Genomic DNA, 21,910 nt, shown 5'->3' with positions numbered 1-21,910 from the left:
TCAAGAAACAAAACACGTTTAACCTAGAACCCTGCGCTTTCGGATTTCGCGAAATTTCCGTCTAATCAAACTAATGTTGTGTCGCACCTGTTCTGACCGCGCGAGCCCGCGCTCGCGTCGAGTACAAGAAAAATCGCGCGTTTTCCGAACAGTTCTCGGCGATTCATAATCGTGGAGGAACTGCGATTAACAAAAGATCGCCAAGTAAACGCTTCATTATATAGAAATCTGTCTAATTTATGGTAAAAACAGAAGAGGCACAATATCCTTATAGCTTCTCGCGGGACGCCGATATGTGTTTCAACGGTGATCAGCGCAACGTAGCTGGACTGCAATTTCGAGAAACCGATATGTTCATGAGTGCGACGATCGTATCAGCGTAATAATACAAATTCCGGTAATCAATAAGAGAACGTTGGTGCGATCTGTCGCGCGCGAAATCAATTGGCGAACGGTAAAACGGATACCGCATGCCCTAGCGACGAATCGAAAAATCATCTCTGTACGCCGTGCGAATTATTTCATCAAACTAAATACAGACATACTGCCGGAATTGCACGTAACCGTAACACAACGTGTTCAAAACCGTTCTTCCGAAGCACGGGTCGGTGTGTCGGAATGGAGAGAACCGAGCATCGTGGAGAAAACGAAAGGAAAGAATCTCTGGATTCGCAACGTCTCGTTCGTATTTTTCCCAGTACGATAGGAACACTTGGAACAATTTGGTTCGGGTACGCGAAATCGAACGTTCATCGTGCCGCGACAATTTCATGATGAAAAATCGGACGATTTCATTTCCCTAAGGAAAATTGCGATCATCGCAAAATATATAGTTCCGTCGTGATATATCGATACGCGCAATCGTCGTAAAATTTCCGCGTTCGACCGCGGTGTCTCGTCTAGTTCTCTCGGTTATTGCCTCGCGTAATTCGCTAAAGAGTCACATTCGTAGAAAGCTCTTAATCCTAAAAGTGCTATAAATTATTATTTTCTCTCTGTGTAAATCTGTATCAACACTTAAAGCTAAGAGAGGCTACGGTAGGATCGCGGTATCAACATAGGGGGTAAGGATACACGGCACACTGTACACGGATTTGGATTCGGATAAGGTGGATCCCGCGGGAGATTCAACGACGCAGCTAGAGGAATGCTACGTCATCTTTGTATTGTCTGGATGCGTTTCCGCGTAGTCGGCCCGAGGCAACGCGTCCCTCGAGCGACCGTTTTCGATCGCCGGCCCGTTGTTGCTCATCGAGACCTGCGGGTCCTCGTTGTCGGAGTCGGTGCTGTTGTTATTGTTATCGTAATCGGGCCGACGAGCGCAGGTCTCGCCAGACCGGAGACTTTGGTGACGCGCGGTGCAATTGTCTAGGAAACATCAGAGACCCGGCTGCGGCGGCTGATGCGTGTTCCACGGAACGTCCGCGATCGCGGGCGGCATGCTGGCCTGATTGTGCATGGCACGCGGAGCTCGCATGATTTCGTCGGCCGGCGGACAATGCGGCCTAGGACCCGGCTCCGGAGTGTAGGTGAACGTCAGCCCGGTTGCGTAGATGATGCCATCGTTGCGAACCAACGACACCGGCACTTGAGTCGGTTGCCTGACCCAGAGCCACTCGCCCCGGAACTGCGAAATGTCTGGTACTACGCACAGCATGCTTTCCTGACACCTGTACATGGTCTCGGCTTCCACGTCGCCGAACCACACCTGCAGATTCGGAGTGAAGTTGTCGCCGGTCAGCTCGAGCATGGCCACGTCGCCGCCGCCGTTGAGGTGCAGACTATGTACCAATGGAACAGGCGTGACCGGCGATCTGACCGGACCCATACCTTCGAAGAACTGGTATTCCGCCTTGTCGGTGCTGATGATCGTCCAGCAGGCGCCGTCATTGATCATCTCCTTGTTCGCCTCCTTCGGACACGGAGTCGCTTGGAATTGTATTATGCGTTCTTGCGACAGACAAAGATACATGTGGTCCGTATCCTTCATGTAAAACGCGCATTTGTGCAACTGCGAGACGGGATCGTCCGCCTCCAGACTGGCCATCTGCTTGTCCACCTTCCGGATGACCAGTCGTGGCAGTGCCATTCCCGTGACCGAGCACACCAGCTTCACCGTGCTACCGTAATGCACGTATCCGTCGCGAACTTGGAACTCTTCCGACTCGCTCTCGTTGTCGTCCAACAGGTGTATCGTGAAGGCGCCCCATTGCGTCGAGCTAGCGTGAAAATTACCGTTCTCCACGTGCAAGTAACGCGTGCTGACCGTTTGCGAGCGCAATCGATTAAACAACGCCACCTTCGTGCCGCTCGCGATGCACAGGTCGGCGTTCTTCAACGATTGTTTCTTTTTCGACGGTTTCGAGATCACCTTAATCCTTTTACTGTGAAATACCCCTATGTCGTGCCCGCTACCGTAAAACATTTTCACAGAGAGCATAAAGTGCTTCCGCTTGTCCGAATCAGATATGTACAACGTCTTTGCGGCACAATACTGTTTCCCGTTGTTCAGGTCCAGCTGCTGCATGTCCTGGTCGGAATTGCCGATCCCGATGAACGCGCAGAGCTGCGCCGACTGCTCGCTCTCTCCTTCGCGAAGCATCTGCTCCTGCCGCATCCTCCATCCGTCACCGAACAGGTAGATGCACGGCGGAGGACAGAAGAATCGTTTCTCGTTGCCGTACGATTTCTGCGCGACCTTCGCGTGCAGGATTACAATAACCATGTCGCTCCTGTCACGCAAATAACGCTCCATCGCCTCCCGAGTCAACCGCTGGTCCTGATGATCCGGTCTGTAAACGCCGGACCCAAATCGAGGGTACACCGACATCACCGAGGTCGGCGAAGGAGGAGATTGCATTCCGTGCGCCATCGCAGGCAGTCCGAACTGGTGTGGCATATTTAATTTCCGCTTCTGTTCCCTTTGCTATAGAACCACAGAATCGCTAGGTCGCCCGTCCAAGGTCCTATCCTTGTCGTCCTTGCATTTCACATAATCGCCTCTGCCGCTTATACCTGTAAAAAAATTTGAATAAGCGAACTATCTTCAGAAAATACAAGCACATTGTTTTCTCTATCTGGGAAACTACCGAAGCAGTTGCTTAGCAAAGCTAGAAACAAACATCCTAATTTGTTTTAGAAAGCCTAGCATTCTTCCAAGAACACGGTTCAACATTATACGACCTAACAGAAGACAATACCGTGTTATTAGTTACACGAGTTTGAATAGTCACAGAACCTTATGAGACTGCACGCTTAAAGCTTTAGCGTGAGAATCATTTTTGTTTTTCATGATAGAAGATGTAATTAGCTCGAGCTATCTTTCTTTAAACTAGCTGCCAAGAATTGCTAGTCTTCGTACAGGAAAGAGGAAATGCGCTTATACACTGTGGGAACCAAGCTGAGCTCATTTTTCCTGCATGAATTAAGTCACCCTTGTTCGTCTGAGTTTACACAGACTACTTGCACGAGTGTGTAAGCCCAGAGGTGTTCTATTACTGGTTTTATTCTGTCTTCTGTGTTATTTTTGAAAATATTTTAATATTTCAGCAGAACTTTTTCCCATATTACAGGCGTAAGAGGAATATATTTTTGCCAGTGACATTGAATAAATGATTAAATGGACACTAAAATGACGTTATGCAAAAAAATGCAAACTCTTACTTCCTGGTAGCGCTGCAACATTAATTGTCTGACTACAGTTGCTGTGTGTGGTTCTAACTATTCATTAAATGCTCTAAGAATAGAAACGCAAATACGTTGCATCAAATAAAACCATTGTGTGGAAAAATTTCTATGAAATAAATAAGAAAGTTTTATCAATTCTAGAGCTCTTAGAGCGGTTGTATAATTAAAATTGGATTGTGATATCCAATGCTGATACAAAAAGAGAATAAACAAAGGTAAAAACAGTTCTGTGATTTATACAGATATAATTCATACAGCGTTAAAACTAAAGATTAAAAGTTATGTTTATACTTTTATATATTTATATGCAATATATATCATTGTAGAAGCATGTGCATGTATATATACATAAACGTATGTTTATACACCGTACATAAATATTCATATACTTACGTATATGTGAATATATACATACATGTCTACATACATATGTATATATATATATATAAATTCATTTTTCAAATCGAAAGATAAGAATTAAAATCGTTTAATGAACGAAAAACTGACGCGAGGATTATCGTAAAACATTCTTAAAAAGCCGACAATCGTTTATTTATCTTGTCGGCACAAGAAAGGTGACACCGAATAAAAACAGGTTACGTTCTTGACACTCACCTCATTTTCTGTAACAGTTGAAATCCGAGCATAAATCCCAATGCATTTTTCGAATTGCCGTACAATCACGAATATCGCGTCGTTCGTCGATTTTTCACCATTCGCAAATCCTTTTGCGTCCTCGTCGACTATTCTCCCTAATCCATTCAAAAAACACCTGTTCACTTTCCGAATTTTCCGAACAGTCCTGCCAACCGTTCAAAATGATCTCGCCTCGCCGCGCGCGCCACTTTAAATCCGACTCGTAAACATTACGTTGCGCAGCACCGATTGAAAAATTAATGTCAATCCGTTCAATTCCACGATTGATACAGCGAACCGTAACTCTATTCCCATGTACTTAACGATAAATCGTAAACAGCGAGCCCAGAAAGCCGTGGAAAACGTCAGAAGACACAACCTCTCCCGACGATACTCGCCAACCAACTAAGTTCGAAACGACACGTAGAGTTATTACTACCGCGTAAGTGGCTGTAGCAGGCGCGTACCTACGAAGGACAGTAAGGCGCATCAAGGCGAAATCTTTTTTTGCCGCATCAATTCGAAAATTCTTTGTTTCCCGGCGAAACAACGTGTTCCGGACGAGGCAACGAAGTTAAGTAAAAATATCTTCGTGGGAAAGTCGGACGCTCGATTGTTACTTCTCGTCGCGACCGATCGACATTTTTCTGTGAATTAGAATTTTATTTCCCGGACAAGAAATTCGTGCCATTTTCGTACGGTCGAAAAAGTTTCCGGAAAAATTTCGTGAAATTCTCGGGTCGATTCTACGCGCGTTAACGAGCACTCCGGTGTTTAGACGGTTTGTTACGCCACTGAGAGCTGCAGATTCTATTGTTTTAGTGTTGTACAATGGCCTGGTCGACCCAAGCGCCTCCAGTTTCCCCTCTTGTTCCCCACCTGACGTGAGCTATTCCCCTCTACCCCGTAGGTGCCGTGGAATTGCTGCCGCAAAAGGATGTTGGGGTTACCCTGGGGGGCGTGGGAAAAACCTGCTGTGGGAAAGAGTGGGTGGCCTCTACCTCACTTCACTTCACTTCTCTGATGATGACGATACGATATATATACGTCGCGGCTATGAATGTGTGCATATGCCTACGAAAGACTCGAGGAAACACACTAATATATTTCGCGTATTACGTTACGTGTTTGCATACGAGTCACACAAATATTCAAGAAATTGATACGGCGCAATATAGAACGAACGATTGCGTACTAACAAACAAATCAACCTTCCCCAACGCTTATTTCTTATTCAACGTAACTGGAGCATCTGTAAATATTAACGCAAGCGTTCGATTTAAATATGTATGCATTTTCGTTTTAGTATATTTCATTGAAGCTTCATACTTTCTTTGGAGGTCTCGCATTTATTTGATACCGCTGTGTATCGAAAACTTTCTGTTAACGCACGCAGCTGAAATGCAATTACAAATTATTTAACTTTTACTATATAACTTCGACTTAATTGCTTTACATGTGCGAATGTTATGACTTGAATGCAATTTGAATACAAGTTAAATCGTTACTTAATCTGATTATGTATAATTCGAGTAACCGTGCATACAAGAAATACGTTTATGAAAATCTTTACGATAAAAATGTGCAGAGTAGAATACGTGTCGATTTTTAATAGACGTAACAAAACTAGTTGCAAATTCAAATTGTGCTTGTCATTTTAGTACGATGATTAAACTATTTCGAGCAAATAATTGCAGGCTATGATAATAATGTTATACTCTCGAGCGGTGAATCTGTAAATGCCGAGTTATTACATGTAAGTATTCCATGTTGCGAATGTAATGTAGCGCGCCTTACGCGTACAAGCGCACTGTTACGGTGACCAGCTGACCGATGCGGTGCGATGTCGATACGCACAAGGATTTACAAATTTTCGTACTTGTTAATGTATTATAAGGTAAGCAATTTTCATCACGAGACATTGACACGTCTAAATTATGCGCTGGAAGAATTATTTTAACGAATAATCAATTTACCGGTGATTCGTAGGTAACTACTTGTCACTTAGGTTATGGATAAACTTTTATTTGATGTTAATACAATATTTGTACGTTTAGACGTAGTATTAGTATTATATGTAAATATACTAATGTCTCAACATTATAATCAACAGTATAATCTATATTGATAAAATAGTGTTTTGTTTATAGGTACATCATCAAACATAATGGGAGTTCATGGCCTTTGGCGTTTACTTGATGCAGCAGGGAATCAAGTTCCATTGGAGACACTTGAGGGGAAAGTTTTAGCCATTGGTATATTTTTCAATATACTATATCGTATTATCTCTTATCTCGTATCCTTATGCTTTGATTAACATAATTTTTTTAATCCTCTAGATATTTCCATTTGGATACATCAAGTATTACAAGGATATCAAGATCGTTTTGGTAATCTTAAACCCAATGCACATCTCATTGGTTTATTCAATAGAATTTGCAAGCTAATGTATTACAAGATCAAGCCTGTATTTGTCTTTGATGGAGGTGTTCCAATGCTCAAAAAGGACACAATTGTAAATATTAATTTTTCATGTTAAAGTTCACTTAACTTTTTAAACAGACCGATAGCAACTTCATGTTTGAAGTCATTTGAAGAGTACAGTGTATGCACGCATTAATGAAACTGTACTTTTATCTTGACTATAATATTGTCTGTACATAATTAGTTAGCCGTGGGAACCAGGTAGTGAGAAAAGAGGCTCTTATTCTTTTGTGTTCACAGGCCTTACGCAGGAAACAGAAATCTACGGCCAAGAATAAAGCTACACAGATGAGAACAGAATTAATAAATAACTTGATAAAACATTCTGCTGTAAAAACGGTTCTTAATCCGGAAGAAGAAAATGTTAGTCACAGCTCCACTCAGGCGATCCTGAGCAGTCAGAATAAACAGGCCGCGGACGATATGTTCAAATTACCAGACATGCCAAGCACGTGTTCGACAGAATTAAGTCCGAACGACGACTCCGATTCAGAATCGTCGTCCGTCGAACTGAGCCCACGGAAACAAACGAAATGGATCGGGAATATTCACAATGTCGATGTTGGCAGCACCGAGTTCAAAGCTTTGCCAGCGGACGTGCGCTACGAGATTCTGACTGATCTGAAGGAAACGAGAAAGCAAAATTCATGGGGCCGTTTACACGAGATGCCCGAAGTATTTATCTATTTTCAAAGCTAATGTCGATTGTTTTCGTTTCTTTAAAGTACCTGTGTCCGTTTAGGAGTCGCATGATTTTTCTGGTTTCCAAATGAAACGCTTATTGAAGCGTAGATTAGTTCAGCAGAGTTTAGAGTCCGCGGAGAAAGAAATGGGAGGAAAGTCGTTGACATTGGAGGAATTGGAGAAACTGTTGACTGAACAGGGCATAAGTACTGGTAACCGAGATTGTACTTTTCGCGTGGCGGCTGATAGTACGACCAGACTACTTTACATCAGTGGTATGTTCTTGTACACTTTTATAACGTTTTCGACTGCAGCTGACTATATAATTTTTTTAACAAAAACTTCGTGTTGTAGATAAAAATGCATACATTAAGAGTATTAGTAACAGCCAAAATACAAACGAAGAAAATGTCGTTACTGAAAATAGAGATGAGGCGGAAGAGCCTGTACCTGGCACTAGTAAAGATGTACCAATAGGCGAGGACATGAATGAATACCAACTTGATGATGAATGGGACAGTGATGTTGAAATAACAGCTACGACCATTTCTAAGCCACCTATGGAAGAATCCAGTAACGACACACAGTTCCCAACAGACTGGAAGGAATCGCGACCACCAGCTAAAAAATACTTTGGCAAACACGTTGTAAATCCTGCGCTGTCTTATATGCTAGAATACAGCGGATTGACGGAAAACCAAATATGGACTCTTCTTGAACAACGCAGCAAGGAAGACAGCAAGGCTCTGCAGAAGACCGCAAAACAGTCACAACAATTCGATCTTCTCGAAATAAAGAGCAGCAACAGCGATAGTAAAGATAACGAAGATGGAAAAGAACTTACCGACGTAGATTCTACAGAACCCGTGGAATCGTTAGGTACCCCGGAAATCGAATCTTGCGAATCGGCTGTGAAAGCTGATAATAACTTGTCGTCCGTTGAGATTACAAAAATATCGACGACAGATCCAGAAATAGCGACGATAATCAGTTCATCAGAATCGGACTCGGACTTTATAGAAATTGAAGACGTGCCGACTGTAGATTTCGGCGGTAGCGAGATTAAGAAGAGCACGTCACAACAGGGTATTCAAATAACGTTTAACTCGGATCAAAATCTGGAGGATGACATGTTCGCTGACGTGTTTGGAGCATCGAATAACGAGCCAAAATCCGTAGAGGTAGAATCACAATCTGAAAATATATCAACGAGTAGTGAACAGCTTGAAAAGGTGGAACAAAGTTCTTCCGATCGTTCAAAAATATTGGAAACCGGCATTTTGAATGAAGCAATTGTGGAAACGACAGAAAAGAAGGTTGAAGATCGGCTTGATACATCGAACACTGATATCGAACCACTGCCTGTCTCAGATAGCGATACGGATATTAATAACTTTGAGACTGTAAATACGCAATTGGAAGATACAGATGAGATAAACAGTATTGATAATGCAAATGATTCTAGTCAAAACAATACCGAGGTTACGAATATAGAAGATATTGCAAATACAAGCACATCAAGTACGTCAGTCATGGATCCATCAAACATGACTCCTTTCCCTGCAAACGAAGAGGAATTGCTGTCACTGAAGGTATATAAATATTCGTATGGATCTATTAATATTATTATATTTAAAACACTTGGCACGTTTTACTTTCAGGCACGTTTGGAAGATGAACAATCAGAATTGCTGACGAACATTGGTAAACTACAGAGACAGGGTATCGATATTTCTAAACAAATATCCAGCGAAGCTCAGGTACAGCAATATCAATTAGTAGAGAGGTTCGCAAACTATCAGTGGACTATGCGTGCAAGATAAATTTCTCTTCATAATGGAATATAAAAGGAACCTGTTTGATCGATAGGAACTTTTACGATTATTTGGAATACCATACGTTATAGCGCCCATGGAAGCAGAAGCTCAGTGTGCTTACTTGGAGCAGGTTCATCTCACCGATGGTACGATCACGGACGATTCAGATATTTGGCTGTTCGGAGGACAATGTGTTTACAAGAACTTTTTCGACAGTACCAAAAAGGTCCTACGATATCGTTCTGTCGACATACAACACCATTTCAGTAAGCATAATCATGATAACGCTTCGACAATTGTCCACAGGCTTTTTATTTTAACATAATTAGATGCAATTAAATTTCTGGATTCAGAAATGTATTTTCAAGCTTTCTAACAAGACGTAATATCATGTTTCAGGGTTAACGCGCAACGAATTGATACGTCTCGCTTTGTTAGTTGGTAGCGATTATACCACAGGTTTAACTGGTATCGGTCCAGTCACCGCTTTGGAAATATTAGCAGCTTTTCCGTCAGAAGGGGACGATTTATTGCGAGGTTTAACAAGTTTCTGCTCGTGGGTCACAAGTGGCAGATCCGCGGGTCCCGGAAGAGCCAGCCTGCGAAACAAACTGCAGAACTTGAAAATTCAAAAAGGTTTGTACAATTCCCTTCGATTCCGACGTGTTTTTAATCGAAACGATTCTCTTTGCCGTAGGTTTTCCGAGTCAAGCCGTCGTGCAGGCGTATCTGGTCCCGAAGATAGACGAGTCGAAAGAAGCCTTCAGCTGGGGCAAACCCAACACGATACTTTTATTGAATTATACGCATGAAAAATTCGGATGGACTAACGAAAAGTTCACCGAGATCATGAGACCGATATTGAAGAGATTGGACGAAAAGCAGAACCAAAAGTTCATAGATACATACTTTAGACTGCAGAGCGCAACTTCGAAGTCGATCGACGTTAATTTGAGCAAGCGGGTGCAGAAAGCTGTGCAAAGGTTGAATAATCCGCACATGGAAGAGGAATCTGAAGTCACGGAAACCGCGCGGCAATCTCTTAGGAAGAAAAGACCGATTACGTCAACGGAGGGTAGGAAGAAGAAGAAGGATTCGACGGACACGCAAGTAACCACGGTTACAAAGGTAAACGAGCCGGAAATTTTGTATGCGTCCGCTAGTAGCAAAGCGAACCCCGACGATTACATACCGCAAAGGGAGAAGGACAGGGCTGAAGCTTTGAAGAAAAAATTGCACGCGATAGAGGTAGTTCGAAAATCGAACAAAGGGCTGTACAAGACTAGGAAAGTGAAGCGCTGCGTAAGGAAAATAAAAATAGAAGCTGGACTTTCGGAAAGCGACAGCAGCAGTTCGTAATATTAAGCACGTGAACGATTGGTAAGCAACGTTTGTGTAAATAATTCAGAGATATTTGAATGCGTTTGTCTAAATAAATTATATTTCTATGACATGTGTTCGTAAACTTATTTGAGACGTAAAAATCAATGGTGTATCGTCGAATATAAGCAACACTTACACTCGCAGTCTGACAAGAGATGCAATGGATCCATCTAATGTTGCGCATTGAAATAATAAAATCGCTTTGGTCAAATTTTGTAAATATGTAACTGGACGTTATTATGCTTTATACACTAGTTCCAGATTTTTCTGGTAAATGATTCTCTACTCGTTTCAACTACCTATTCTATTAATACTTGTTGAACGAGCGAACGAGGTATTCAGGAGTATTTTAATATCTCGTTGGTAGTCTTTAACGATTCGTCTACCGGAGTCCTATTACCATGTTCCCTTCGGTAACAATCCGGAAAAGAAGTTTTATTAAATCGTATCGATCAAGATATCATCCTGACCAACGATTGAAATTGTTATTGAAGAATTGATCAGACAGCTGTAAACTCGACTGTCAATCATAGACTTCCGGTAGACGAAGTGTTAACCGAACCGTTGTCGAGCCACGATTGCTTTTAAACGTTTCGAGCTTTTCGACGCAATTGAAGCAGGAACAAGGCCTGTCTGTATGTTAAAAAAGTTGCCTAAAAACCATCGGTTTTTCCTTGCCTCCGAAAGTCAGAAACAGCGTACACCTTGCCATTTTCTCTCGACACAGCTGTGAGCGCGCTTCCGATTCCGGAGAACGTGGTAACGTTATGTCCGATACTCGATAAATAGCTCATAACGTCCTTAGAAAATTCTACCTCAGTCTGCGCCGCCATGGGAAACAGCTGAAAATTTAAAAGACTGGCTTTCCTCATCCGTTTCACAAAAATTGTACGGGATTCATCCGTAAAGTATTCGATGGTCGCTTACCTGATGATGAACTCTACGAGTATCGACCGCTTCTCGTATGTTCTTTCCCGACCAAAGGTTCAACGCCATTGCGATCGCGATACCGGAAGTGATCTTCGTTCCACCTGCGGCACCGACTATCAGACGAACTTCTTCCTTTTCGTCGATCTTTGGAAAAATTGTAACAATGAAGTCGCAGCTACAGTGGCTGTCAAATATGTATATGCGAACACTCTTTAAAATATATATTTTCTAAACTGGACCAAATGACTTGAACTTTTTCGAGATGTTAGAGTTCACCGTACGGTATACTAAAGTCCTTCTAACGTCTTCGAAAAATTTCAAGACACTTGGTCCAGTTTCGAAAAGGTTGTACCGTCTCCATGGGTGATAATAAATGCTGATGTTTTTGTTGCAAGGGCACTTACGACTATCGTTGGACTCATGGAGCTCATGGGTCTTTTCCCCGGACGAATGAAATTGGCAGGTGACGGTGGTAGATCGAAGCCGTTAGTTATCCCTGGAGCACTAAAGTCGTCCATCTCGTCGTTGAAGATTATGCCGGTAGACTTTGAGCGTAGCATAGAGCCAAAGCTATACAACCAAAGTACGCTCTATTAGCCGTTGAACAATCTTTTGTAATTTCTTCAGACTTATAAACGATAGTCAATTTAAAATTTGTTGATATAATTGATCATGGAGTTAGTTATCAAGGCTTTATCAGTCTGATTTATCGAGAAAAGTTTATTAGGATAATATACGTACACCTGGTTTATGGTAGAGGTGACCGATACGGCGGAGCCATCGGGAGCCAACACGGACACGTGCGATGTGCCCGAATCCTCTGGCGTGACCGTAACAGCGCCATAGTATTCCGGACTGTTGTTCGTCGAGTCGTCCTTGATTTTATTTCGAATCCCGTCGGCATACGTCTTGGACGTTAAGTTCTTAACCAATGAATCTAGATAGGAGGACTCTATTAAATTCCGCACGCTATAAATCGTCTCATTTCAAGCCGACGACGCGACGTTTTTCTACTATCGCGACATAATTGTTGCCTGACAATGGCTAGAAGACGCGCGGAGCACGCGACAAACGTGTTACGAGGCTTCGGTTGATTACACGCAGCCGACGATAATTAATTTGCTAAGCAGCAGCGGGTCCACCGTCGGTTTCGCGATAATTGAGACGATTGAGACTGATGTCGCCGCGTATCTCGAACGGCTCGAGTGTTAATTATGTCACCACAAAGAACGTTTACTCAAAGCACTTATCTAAAAGCGGTGTTACACGATACTTAAAATGATTGCTCGATATCGGAGACTCACCGATAGGAGAATAGTCGGGATCGGCTAATTGGGTTCTTTTCGCGTATGCCCATTTGAAGCTTTCGACGAAGCGTTGCCACATGACATTCTCATTCGTGGTGGGGATCAATCCGTGAAGGAGGTTCATGATGAATGTCAGGATCGCTCCTGATCCTGGCGGCGGCGCGGTAACGACCGTCATATTTCCTATTTTTGTTTGAATCGGCGTTCTCCATTTGACCGTGTAATTTCGCAGATCGTCCATCTCCATGATCCCTTTCGCCTCCCTGATCTCCTCGATCACCTTCTCACCGATGGAGCCGTTGTAGAATATCTGCGGCCCGTGAAGCGCTATCGACCGCATCGTTTCCGCCAAACGCGGCCTCTTGATCCTGTCGCCTACCTATATGGGGGGGCAATCTTTCGGTAAACAGGTTGGTTTTTATGCATCGTTGGGCAGGAAGTAAACTGCTCGTTACCTTCCACGTGGAGTTGGTAACCGGGTCGATGAGAATCTCTGTCAAGGTGCTCTGTTCTCTTATCAATTTCTCCTTGCCCGACAGGTAGCCAGCCAGATAATCGTTCACGATGGACCCGGTCTCGCATAGAGCGATCACCGGCTCGAACAGCTCGGACCATCCAATCTTCCCGTACTTGTCATGTGCCGCCTTGTAACCAGCCAGTTCGCCCGGCACAGCAATCGCTAGACCACCTTGTCAGCCGCAGTTGTAACAATGTCGCATTATTATCTACCGCTTATTTTTAACACTTTACCTACCGAACGTACAGTGGCGCGCAAAAGCGATCGTAATACTTTTCGTGCGCAATAACTTTTATCACTCTGGACTAAATGAATTGAATTTTTTGTATGATAGAAGATTAAAATCGCAGTGTCATCATGACTCTTAAAGCTTTTGATCGGATAGTGTGAAAAACCTGCGGACTTTCAATTTGTCGTATCAATTAACAATAAAATTTAAACAAAGCGTTTCGATGATTATCTAGTAGACTAGATATCCACTGGCATCTAAAAAGTATGCAAGCGATTGAAGTCCAATTTGAAAAATGTTACTGCGTTTTAAAAGGCGTACGAATACTTTTGCGGGTCACTGTATGATAACGGCGATACTCAATGTCGCGCGGCAAACGTGAACCACAAGGCAACTATTTTACCAAGAAAAAATCGTTAGCTGGCAAATGATATTTTGCTGCAGCTACCGATGAAACGGTTCATTATTTTCGGCAGATAATGTGTTGATAGAAGTCAATGATCAAACGACAGAGATTTACAGAAAAGTGATCGCGTCATGCTGCTAAAGTTCTCGATCGCGGTATTTCCAAATCTAAGTAAATTATATTTGTAAAGAAAATAAGAAATAATTGTTTGAATTGTTCCATTTCGAGTCGTTACTTCCAGCGGTGATGCAAATGATGCTGGCATAAATCTGATAATTGGATCACGATATAATATGAAAGGATCTCGGAATTCTTTCAAATAATTACTTCAAATGATCGTAAAATGAGATAACATGTTATTTAAATGAATGCTTCGAATAATGTCGTTTGAAATTTATCCAGGTACACTTCGACCTCCAAAGCGTAGTCAAGAGTCACCGATAGCAGGAAAAAGAGGATCACGTACCGAAAGTCGCCAGCGTAGCATTTCCTTTGAACATATTCTCCGACGCTTTCGCGGGAGCAGTCTCTCGAGCATCCAAATATGCCGCAGTCTTCGTTCGAGCATCCCATATTGTCATTAAAAATCCGCCGCCTAATCCCACGCTGGAAGATAGCGAGCGATAACGAAGTTATTTTACGATTTGAATCAAGATGCGAACGGTTTGCCAATAATTTAAAAAATACCTGTGCAAAGACGCGACGCCCTCGCACAGAAGCGCGGCGATCGCCGCGTCCACGGCCGATCCGTCCTTCCTGAGAATGTCCGCGCCGATCTGCGCGCATTCTTGCCCGTTCGTGGATACCGCGGCCTGCCAAAGAGATTCGAACACGTACGCTTATCCGCGTTTCATTCCCAATTCGAAAATGTTACCTTCGCGTACACTCCGTAGTTCCCTTGGTCGGTCGGGTCCGAGTCGGACTTTTTAACGAGCACCACCACCAAAACCACGATGATCACGCCTATCACAATGGCGGCGAGCACCCCTCCGATCAGGAGCTTCTTCTTCCCACACGGCCTGTGACGGGAGATGACATCCGATTATAGTTCCGATGAAATGTTAAACAGTCCCGGCGATAAGCGACCCTTCCTTTCGGGCATAGCGTACTCGTCGAAGGGATTCTTATCGTTATCGGCAACAAAACTCGCATCACCTTCGTGTATTGCATAGGTTTAATTCTGCCTGTTCATGGATTACAATCTTGTACGTAATGATTCACGGTATGCCGTCACCATTGTTCGATCTTACATCTGGATAATTGTCCAATACTGTTTTTAACACTCGAGCTGAATACTACTACTACTACTGCCGATCGACCATTCGTTGCCGATAATTTTATTCAACGATCTTGTACATTGTAGAGTGTATTTTTTTAATTGACAAAAACACAACAATTCGATTACGAAAGCGATGGAATTCGCGGCTCGCTCATACCAATCGGTCAAGCGGTGTTGCAACGATCATCCTAGTCGATGAAAATTAGATGTTAGAATGCCGAATGACTAGACCGAGTGCGGAAGTTATCTGCCGGGATTTCCCTTTCAAATACCATCAATGTTTTTCACAGAATAATATTACGACAACTCGTGGTCGTTCGCGGTTATTTTTTTTTTAATGGAAATAAATTTGCATGGTGTCTTGACGTAACGTGGACAAACCGGTAGGTCTCGGAGTAAGCGATAGATAAGTCTTCCACTGTTTGCACGCAACTCACAAAAACAGGATGCAGATATCACGATCCTTCGATCGATTGGAATGTCGATCGCGAAAGATTCTGTTCGATCGTAGGGACAGCAAAAAATTCGGACATTAAGCGAGCCACTGTACACGGGAGATTCGTGACACGCGCGCGGCATGACATCGTGTCGAAATATCTGCGGCTCAGGAACGCTTTCGCTCCGCACATTCGTCGAAAGCGTGCGGACGTCTAATATAAAATAATTGTATCGCGCCGAGATAATAGCGGGCTTTCGATAATCGTCGTCAAACAAAGATTGTTACATTGCAAATATCCAAGACGTTATTATAGCGCGGTCAAGAACTAATGACAATTGACGCGGCACGCAATCGGCCCATTAGAACGCGGATGCATTCCCGGCGCTCGGTTTTTTCTCCTTTCCCTCGGAACGGATAGAAACGCGACCGAAAAGAAACCGAACGAAACGAACAGCACAACGCGACAAATTAGAAAATATACGGTCGCGTAACGAACAAGTTTTGTTATAACGCGTGAACAACAATCTCCTTGACACTGAGAGACACGCTGGCACGGCGAACGACTGGGCTGTTTGTTTAAAAATTATCGGCGCAAAGCCGATCGAACAGTTCGTTAACGATACGTCTAGAAAATCGACGGAGGAGCGCGTTTGTTGTGACATCGAGGACATGGCCAAAAATGTGTCAGTCGGTCGCCTTACGATCGAGAAAACGCTCGCAGATCGTGATCTCTATGGTACTTCGTTTTCGATAACGGAGCGACTGCTGTCGGCCGTTTCGATGACGATAACGCGCCAGTTTTCCGCGACCAACGAAAACCCGAACGGCGACGGAACGCAATCGATTACACACTTTGGGATATCAAATAGAGAGAAGTATCTTTACTAACCCGATCATTGCTGCGCAAGCAAACACGGCACAGGAGAGCGCTCAACCTTGACTAAACGTTTCGCCAAGCCGATCGTTGTCTCTTATACGTACTCGTTACAATACTGATTCTACCTATTCATCCCCACTACTGTCTTACATTTGATCGTATCATATGCACCACAATTTTCTTTGATCTTCCTGATAAAGACAACCATCACCACGCCATCGACTTCCGCCACGGGATCGGCCCGCCGATCGATCCCCGGCGCCCAGAATTTTGGTGAAACCGTAACAAAATTTTTGGCGCCCGTCGAATTTCTTCGTGTCGTCGAACGGCATCGTTAAAAATATGCGCATGCAAATTTGAGCGGATTGTTGGTTTTGTCATGAAAAAAAATTTCGTATCGAATTTTACGAAAAAAATAGTTGTCGATTTTCGCTGTTTAATTACATAGAAAAGATTTGAAAAAATTAGGCTCAAACTGTTGGTATACGGTTCTGAAAAAATTGTAACATATGTTGGTCTGCATCTTTTGCAACTTGTGCAATAGTCAACATTATTTCCGAAGCTTCAGTGGAACATACTAGTTGTAAAAATTTAAACACTAGGAAAAAATGCAAAAATTTTGTTTATAAAAATTGAAAGGACACCGATGTCATATTTTTACAATAGTAATTAGTAAAATATCATCGGAATAATGGTTGCAGGATATTTTTAGATTTTTCGATTACGCGAACTGTTATTGATAAAAATATATAAACTGATTTCATCGACGTTTTTCTTGCAGAACGCAAATTTTGCTTAAATAATTTTGTTTCCTTGTTCTTCGTTCTATAAAAATAGCGCATGATACTGAACGTTTGTCATCTATATTAAAGTCATCAATATCAATATCGAACATTAGCTTTCGACGAAATTATGCAACCCTTGTTACAATTTTTCCAATAAACGAGTAATAAAGAACAGTCAAGTCATCCAATCTTTGAAATAGCGTCGGAAAAATTAGGCGATTCATACGAGACGCGTCGCGTTACCCTCTACCGGCAACAAGTAGAATCTCGCTGTGTGTAGATGAATGAGTGCAATTCGCTTTGAAAACGGTCAAGTCATTTTCGTGTGTTTAATAGGTTCGTGTGTTCGTTCGCTAAAGTTGAAACGATGACAACCAGGTACGACAGAGCCATAACGGTATTTTCGCCCGACGGGCATTTGCTCCAGGTGGAATATGCCCAGGAAGCCGTCAGGAAAGGTTCCACGGCGGTACGTCGATATATGTAGCTTAACCTCTTCTTCGTGTTTGCGGTGAACATCGGAGAACTCGTTCTGTATTTCCAGCATCGAATACGCCGGTTTTCACTCTGTAAATTCGATCGATGTGCGCTCTCCTTTTATTTCTATGCATTTAACGAATCCGTTTCATATATTTTAGGTTGGTGTTCGCGGTAACGACGTTGTAGTTTTAGGCGTTGAAAAGAAGTCTGTCGCGAAGCTGCAGGAAGAACGCACAGTCCGTAAAATATGTCTTCTAGACGAACACGTCGTCATGGCATTCGCAGGTTCGTTTTAAAGCTGTACCTCCGCGACATTTGTTTTGCCAAAAGTTACCTGGTGTTTTTGCTCGCAGGTTTGACCGCCGATGCACGAGTCTTGATAAATCGTGCTCAAATCGAATGTCAGAGCTATAGATTAACTGTAGAAGATCCTGTTACTTTAGAGTACATAACTAGGTATATAGCAGGTGAGTCAACATAATGTGTACATTCTATCGTTCGTGGATAGTACGATAACTGTACGTATTGCTTTCAGGATTAAAACAAAAGTATACTCAGAGCAATGGTAGAAGACCCTTTGGAATATCGTGTCTTTTAGCTGGATTCGATTACGACGGAGTCCCCCATTTGTACCAAACAGAGCCTTCTGGCATTTACTACGAGTGGAAGGTATAACCATGGCGCAGTTCTCCAAAATTATCAAAGCAATCAAAACATATTGTTTGTTTCTTTACTTAGGCAAATGCTACGGGTCGAAATGCTAAAACAGTCCATGAATTTCTACAAAAATATTACACACCGGAAGAAGTGGCGACCGAGAAGGGTTCTATAAAGTTAGCTATCAAAGCTTTATTGGAAGTAGTACAATCTGGGCAAAAGAATTTAGAGATTGCCGTGATGCGACGCGGTCAACCACTACAGGTATAAAATTTGCAGTACGATTGGTAACGCATTTGTTTAAAACCGTATTCTTTATCGTTAATATGTTTACCGTTGTAGATGTTAGATTCCGATATTATTGAAAAATATGTTACCGAAATTGAGAAGGAGAAGGAGGCAGAGGCTGAGAAAAAGAAGCAGAAAAAGTGATGTCTCTGTATAGAGTTAAGCTTTTGCTATTCATTCGTTGTTTCATATAAAATAAATACACAGTGTATAGCTAAAAATTGGAACAAAAATATCGACGATCTTTTTTTATTTATATTCTATAGCTGTGTCCATAAGAAGTATGTATACATTTATGTATATTTTTAAATACACAATCAGAAATTGAAGCAGCGTTCTACAGCATCTCGAATTGTTTTTCATTATTAAAACTAAAAAAAAAAGAAATATTGTTTGGCGTATGTGGTTACAGTGTGAACAAATAATCTCTAGAATTCTTGTTACGATTTTTAGTAAACTGCAATAAAGTTACATTTTGTACAAATTAATTTAATATACATACAACATTTATTACATATACTCCGAATACAATATTATGCTATGATGCTACCACGATGATTAAACACCTGGAATGATGGAAGGTTCCGTAGAGTTTCCCAAGACTTATTTTCCAAGTCGACCACTGCCCGAATTTCTTTGAAATCCCCGGCTATGTACATGATACCGTACATAACCATAAATAAGCTGACAATGCCTTGTATTAAGATCTAGAATACGTATATAATGTTATTAATAGTGTATCTTATAAAGTAAACTTAGTAATCGTTCAATACTTACGTCAATTGGTAAAGTAGTAAACTCTTGCTCCGTTATTCGTAAATAGGAACGATCTGGAAAAATATTTCATTTAACCTAACACATTATATATTCGAATAACTGGAATGTTAGATGCATGAATGATACATACGCTGCGCAGCCGAATAAGCGGCATGCAGTATCGACAATATACCGATGAATGTTATAAGTTTATGTACTGTTGTTGCAGGCATCGTGTTTATTATGACACCTCACAAATTACTAGTTAAAAACAATCATCTGTTCGATACATCGACCTTTTAAAGTCGATGGTTCATGGTTCGATATTAGCTCAATCGACTGTAACGCTGCAACATTTTTGCGGTGAAACGTTAAACTAAACGCGACTCCTTCTGACAATCTCTTAAAAAATTAATGTAATATATAATTGTTTATACAATATTGTAAATAAATTTAGGAATGAGAAGCTCCTTACACGCATTGTCAAAATGCTGAAAAGTCAAAATCGACTGTTGATAATTTTGTATACTAGTTTGAGTATTTTGCTACTGCATACAATGGCGCTGTACGCACTTTTAAACAGAACATCGATATTTTGCAGATTTAAAACAGAAGAGAATAAAAATTAATATATCAAAACTTTTAATAAGCAAGCATAATAACGATTACTTAATGGTACACGAAAAAATATTTGTAAATTATGAAATTAATATTTCGACAGTTGCATTTGTACATATTTTTTATTAAACGGATTTATACATTGCGTAAAAAACAATTTACGCAACAGGATCATCACCCTTAGTCGTACGCGTGTAAATCAATTGTGCATGGTGTTGCACAACCTGTTTGATAAGTCCGTTCTGTTGCAATTCGATCAGTGCTCTCCTGGCAAGCGAACCACGAATCTTCAATCTTTCACTGACAATGGATGGTGTGATCAACTTGTATTTTGCCACATCCAACAACAATTTGTCGTATGTACTAACGTCGAATAACACTTGGTTATTCAATTTGTCGCGTACTTTTCCTTTGGACCACTTCTGCAATAACAAATTAAGAGGTGTTAATAATCATCCGTTCATATTAAATCAATAGACATTGAAACATAATTTCATGGTCAATGTATTCTCATCGGCCGTAGAAGAAAGATATAATTTAACCATTGAAACATTCTCAGACAATATTTTCAGATACGATTGAATAAAAAGTACAACCTTCTTCTTGGCTTTACCGCCGGATCCTCCCTCTTTCTTCTTTTGGGTCTTCTGGGGTTGCTTAGAAGACCCCTTCGTATCCTTTTTAGGCGGCTGAAAAGAAAAAATGTAATCAGATAAAATGTTCGAAGCATTATAAATTATAGGTCCAGAAACGGAGTGGACATCAGGCTCATTAAATCAGTATTTTGCTATCACGAATATCTAGCATGAGTTTTTCATCATGTGAAATTAATGCCTGTTCAGAACAAGCACGGTTGTTTTACGATTCACTGAAAGTGCATTGTTATTTAAAAAAACAAATTATAATGAAGTGTATCGGATGCACAATGTACACCATGTGGACAAAGTCACTGGACAAAGGTTAGTCGCTTAATCACATGGGAAATAAATGCTATTTCCCGTATAAATTGTTTTAGATAGAAACTTCACTGTGCACTTTTAGAAAAAACTTCACGTTTAGGGTTATTTCGAATTAATTACAGTAGAAAACAATAAGGAAAAATGTACACCGAATACTCACCATGATGGCTGTCGATTCGGAAAGAAAAGGGAAGTACGCTGATCGCCATGTCTAAATCGTATTGGCATCAGCGACCTCTGTTTCACTACGTTAGTCACTTTTGTTACCGATTAAAAGCCGAGATTATTTATCGAGAAGAATTACGTATCATGACTTAAACAATCCATACATAAATTATAACTGATTAAGGAAATTATAAATTAAATATACGAACGTGTTGTAAACTTATGTTGAACTGTCAACCGCTCGGCATTAAAGATTGTTATATATAGATTTAAAACTCGATTTTTAAATACAGTAATTTTTAATTCGCATGCGTAAACAAGTTTCTATGCTTGAAACTTTTTCCTTTATAAAAATATTCTCCGAAGCGTTATTAACAAGTTATTAACGAGAAATACTAACTAATGAGAGGCGAGCTCCTTTCTCATTGGTCACAGAATTTTCATTAATTACTCGCAAACAAAGCCACGGACAGAATTTGCTCTAAGGCAAATGTTACTTTGAACGACTTCAGAAACCCCGCGTTTCC

General features: G+C 41.5%; 6 protein-coding genes across 9 annotated transcripts; 2 read left to right on the top strand and 4 right to left on the bottom strand.

Annotated features, from left to right (window-relative positions):
* Positions 1–78: 78 nt before the first annotated feature.
* On the bottom strand, positions 79–5,069 carry Su(h) (recombining binding protein suppressor of hairless). The gene is made up of 2 exons (XM_078177745.1): positions 4,303–5,069; positions 79–3,015 (listed from the first exon to the last, which is right to left on the bottom strand). Exon 2 carries the CDS (start codon positions 2,897–2,899, stop codon positions 1,379–1,381), a length of 1,521 nt encoding a protein of 506 aa, XP_078033871.1. The 5' UTR covers positions 2,900–3,015; positions 4,303–5,069; the 3' UTR covers positions 79–1,378.
* A 200-nt stretch (positions 5,070–5,269) lies between these two features.
* Mus201 (rad2 superfamily protein mus201) lies at positions 5,270–10,759 on the top strand. 4 transcript variants are annotated; one of them, XM_078177739.1, is made up of 11 exons: positions 5,270–5,610; positions 6,021–6,220; positions 6,474–6,578; positions 6,663–6,838; positions 7,048–7,482; positions 7,550–7,766; positions 7,846–9,083; positions 9,153–9,251; positions 9,361–9,574; positions 9,708–9,944; positions 10,006–10,759. In XM_078177739.1, exons 3-11 carry the CDS (start codon positions 6,491–6,493, stop codon positions 10,665–10,667), a joined length of 3,366 nt encoding a protein of 1,121 aa, XP_078033865.1. In that variant the 5' UTR covers positions 5,270–5,610; positions 6,021–6,220; positions 6,474–6,490; the 3' UTR covers positions 10,668–10,759. The 4 variants fall into 4 exon arrangements, with proteins under 4 accessions (XP_078033865.1, XP_078033867.1, XP_078033866.1 ...); XM_078177741.1 differs by having other exon boundaries at positions 6,460–6,578; XM_078177740.1 differs by lacking the exon at positions 5,270–5,610 and having other exon boundaries at positions 5,742–6,220.
* Positions 10,728–16,793, bottom strand: LOC144468334 (glutathione hydrolase 1 proenzyme). The gene is made up of 10 exons (XM_078177744.1): positions 16,688–16,793; positions 14,955–15,099; positions 14,768–14,892; positions 14,547–14,686; positions 13,384–13,616; positions 12,926–13,307; positions 12,363–12,558; positions 12,026–12,191; positions 11,619–11,765; positions 10,728–11,533 (listed from the first exon to the last, which is right to left on the bottom strand). The coding sequence occupies exons 1-10, from the start codon at positions 16,693–16,695 to the stop codon at positions 11,345–11,347; spliced, it is 1,731 nt and encodes a 576-aa protein (XP_078033870.1). The 5' UTR covers positions 16,696–16,793; the 3' UTR covers positions 10,728–11,344.
* Positions 16,794–17,715: 922 nt separating this feature from the next.
* Prosalpha4 (proteasome alpha4 subunit) lies at positions 17,716–19,230 on the top strand. Its single transcript, XM_078177748.1, has 6 exons — positions 17,716–17,929; positions 18,099–18,225; positions 18,294–18,407; positions 18,476–18,609; positions 18,679–18,861; positions 18,940–19,230. The coding sequence occupies exons 1-6, from the start codon at positions 17,828–17,830 to the stop codon at positions 19,027–19,029; spliced, it is 750 nt and encodes a 249-aa protein (XP_078033874.1). The 5' UTR covers positions 17,716–17,827; the 3' UTR covers positions 19,030–19,230.
* On the bottom strand, positions 19,119–19,958 carry Emc5 (ER membrane protein complex subunit 5). The gene is made up of 3 exons (XM_078177749.1): positions 19,793–19,958; positions 19,663–19,715; positions 19,119–19,592 (listed from the first exon to the last, which is right to left on the bottom strand). Exons 1-3 carry the CDS (start codon positions 19,872–19,874, stop codon positions 19,419–19,421), a joined length of 309 nt encoding a protein of 102 aa, XP_078033875.1. The 5' UTR covers positions 19,875–19,958; the 3' UTR covers positions 19,119–19,418.
* A 404-nt stretch (positions 19,959–20,362) lies between these two features.
* On the bottom strand, positions 20,363–21,453 carry Rps25 (ribosomal protein S25). The gene is made up of 3 exons (XM_078178169.1): positions 21,379–21,453; positions 20,856–20,948; positions 20,363–20,681 (listed from the first exon to the last, which is right to left on the bottom strand). Exons 1-3 carry the CDS (start codon positions 21,379–21,381, stop codon positions 20,418–20,420), a joined length of 360 nt encoding a protein of 119 aa, XP_078034295.1. The 5' UTR covers positions 21,382–21,453; the 3' UTR covers positions 20,363–20,417.
* Positions 21,454–21,910: the final 457 nt, after the last annotated feature.

The sequence above is a fragment of the Augochlora pura genome, chromosome 4 (genome assembly GCF_028453695.1).
Source record: "Augochlora pura isolate Apur16 chromosome 4, APUR_v2.2.1, whole genome shotgun sequence".
Classification (NCBI taxonomy): domain Eukaryota; kingdom Metazoa; phylum Arthropoda; class Insecta; order Hymenoptera; family Halictidae; genus Augochlora; species Augochlora pura.
Note: the sequence above shows the minus strand (reverse complement) of the source record. Positions and strands in the feature narration are given on the sequence as shown.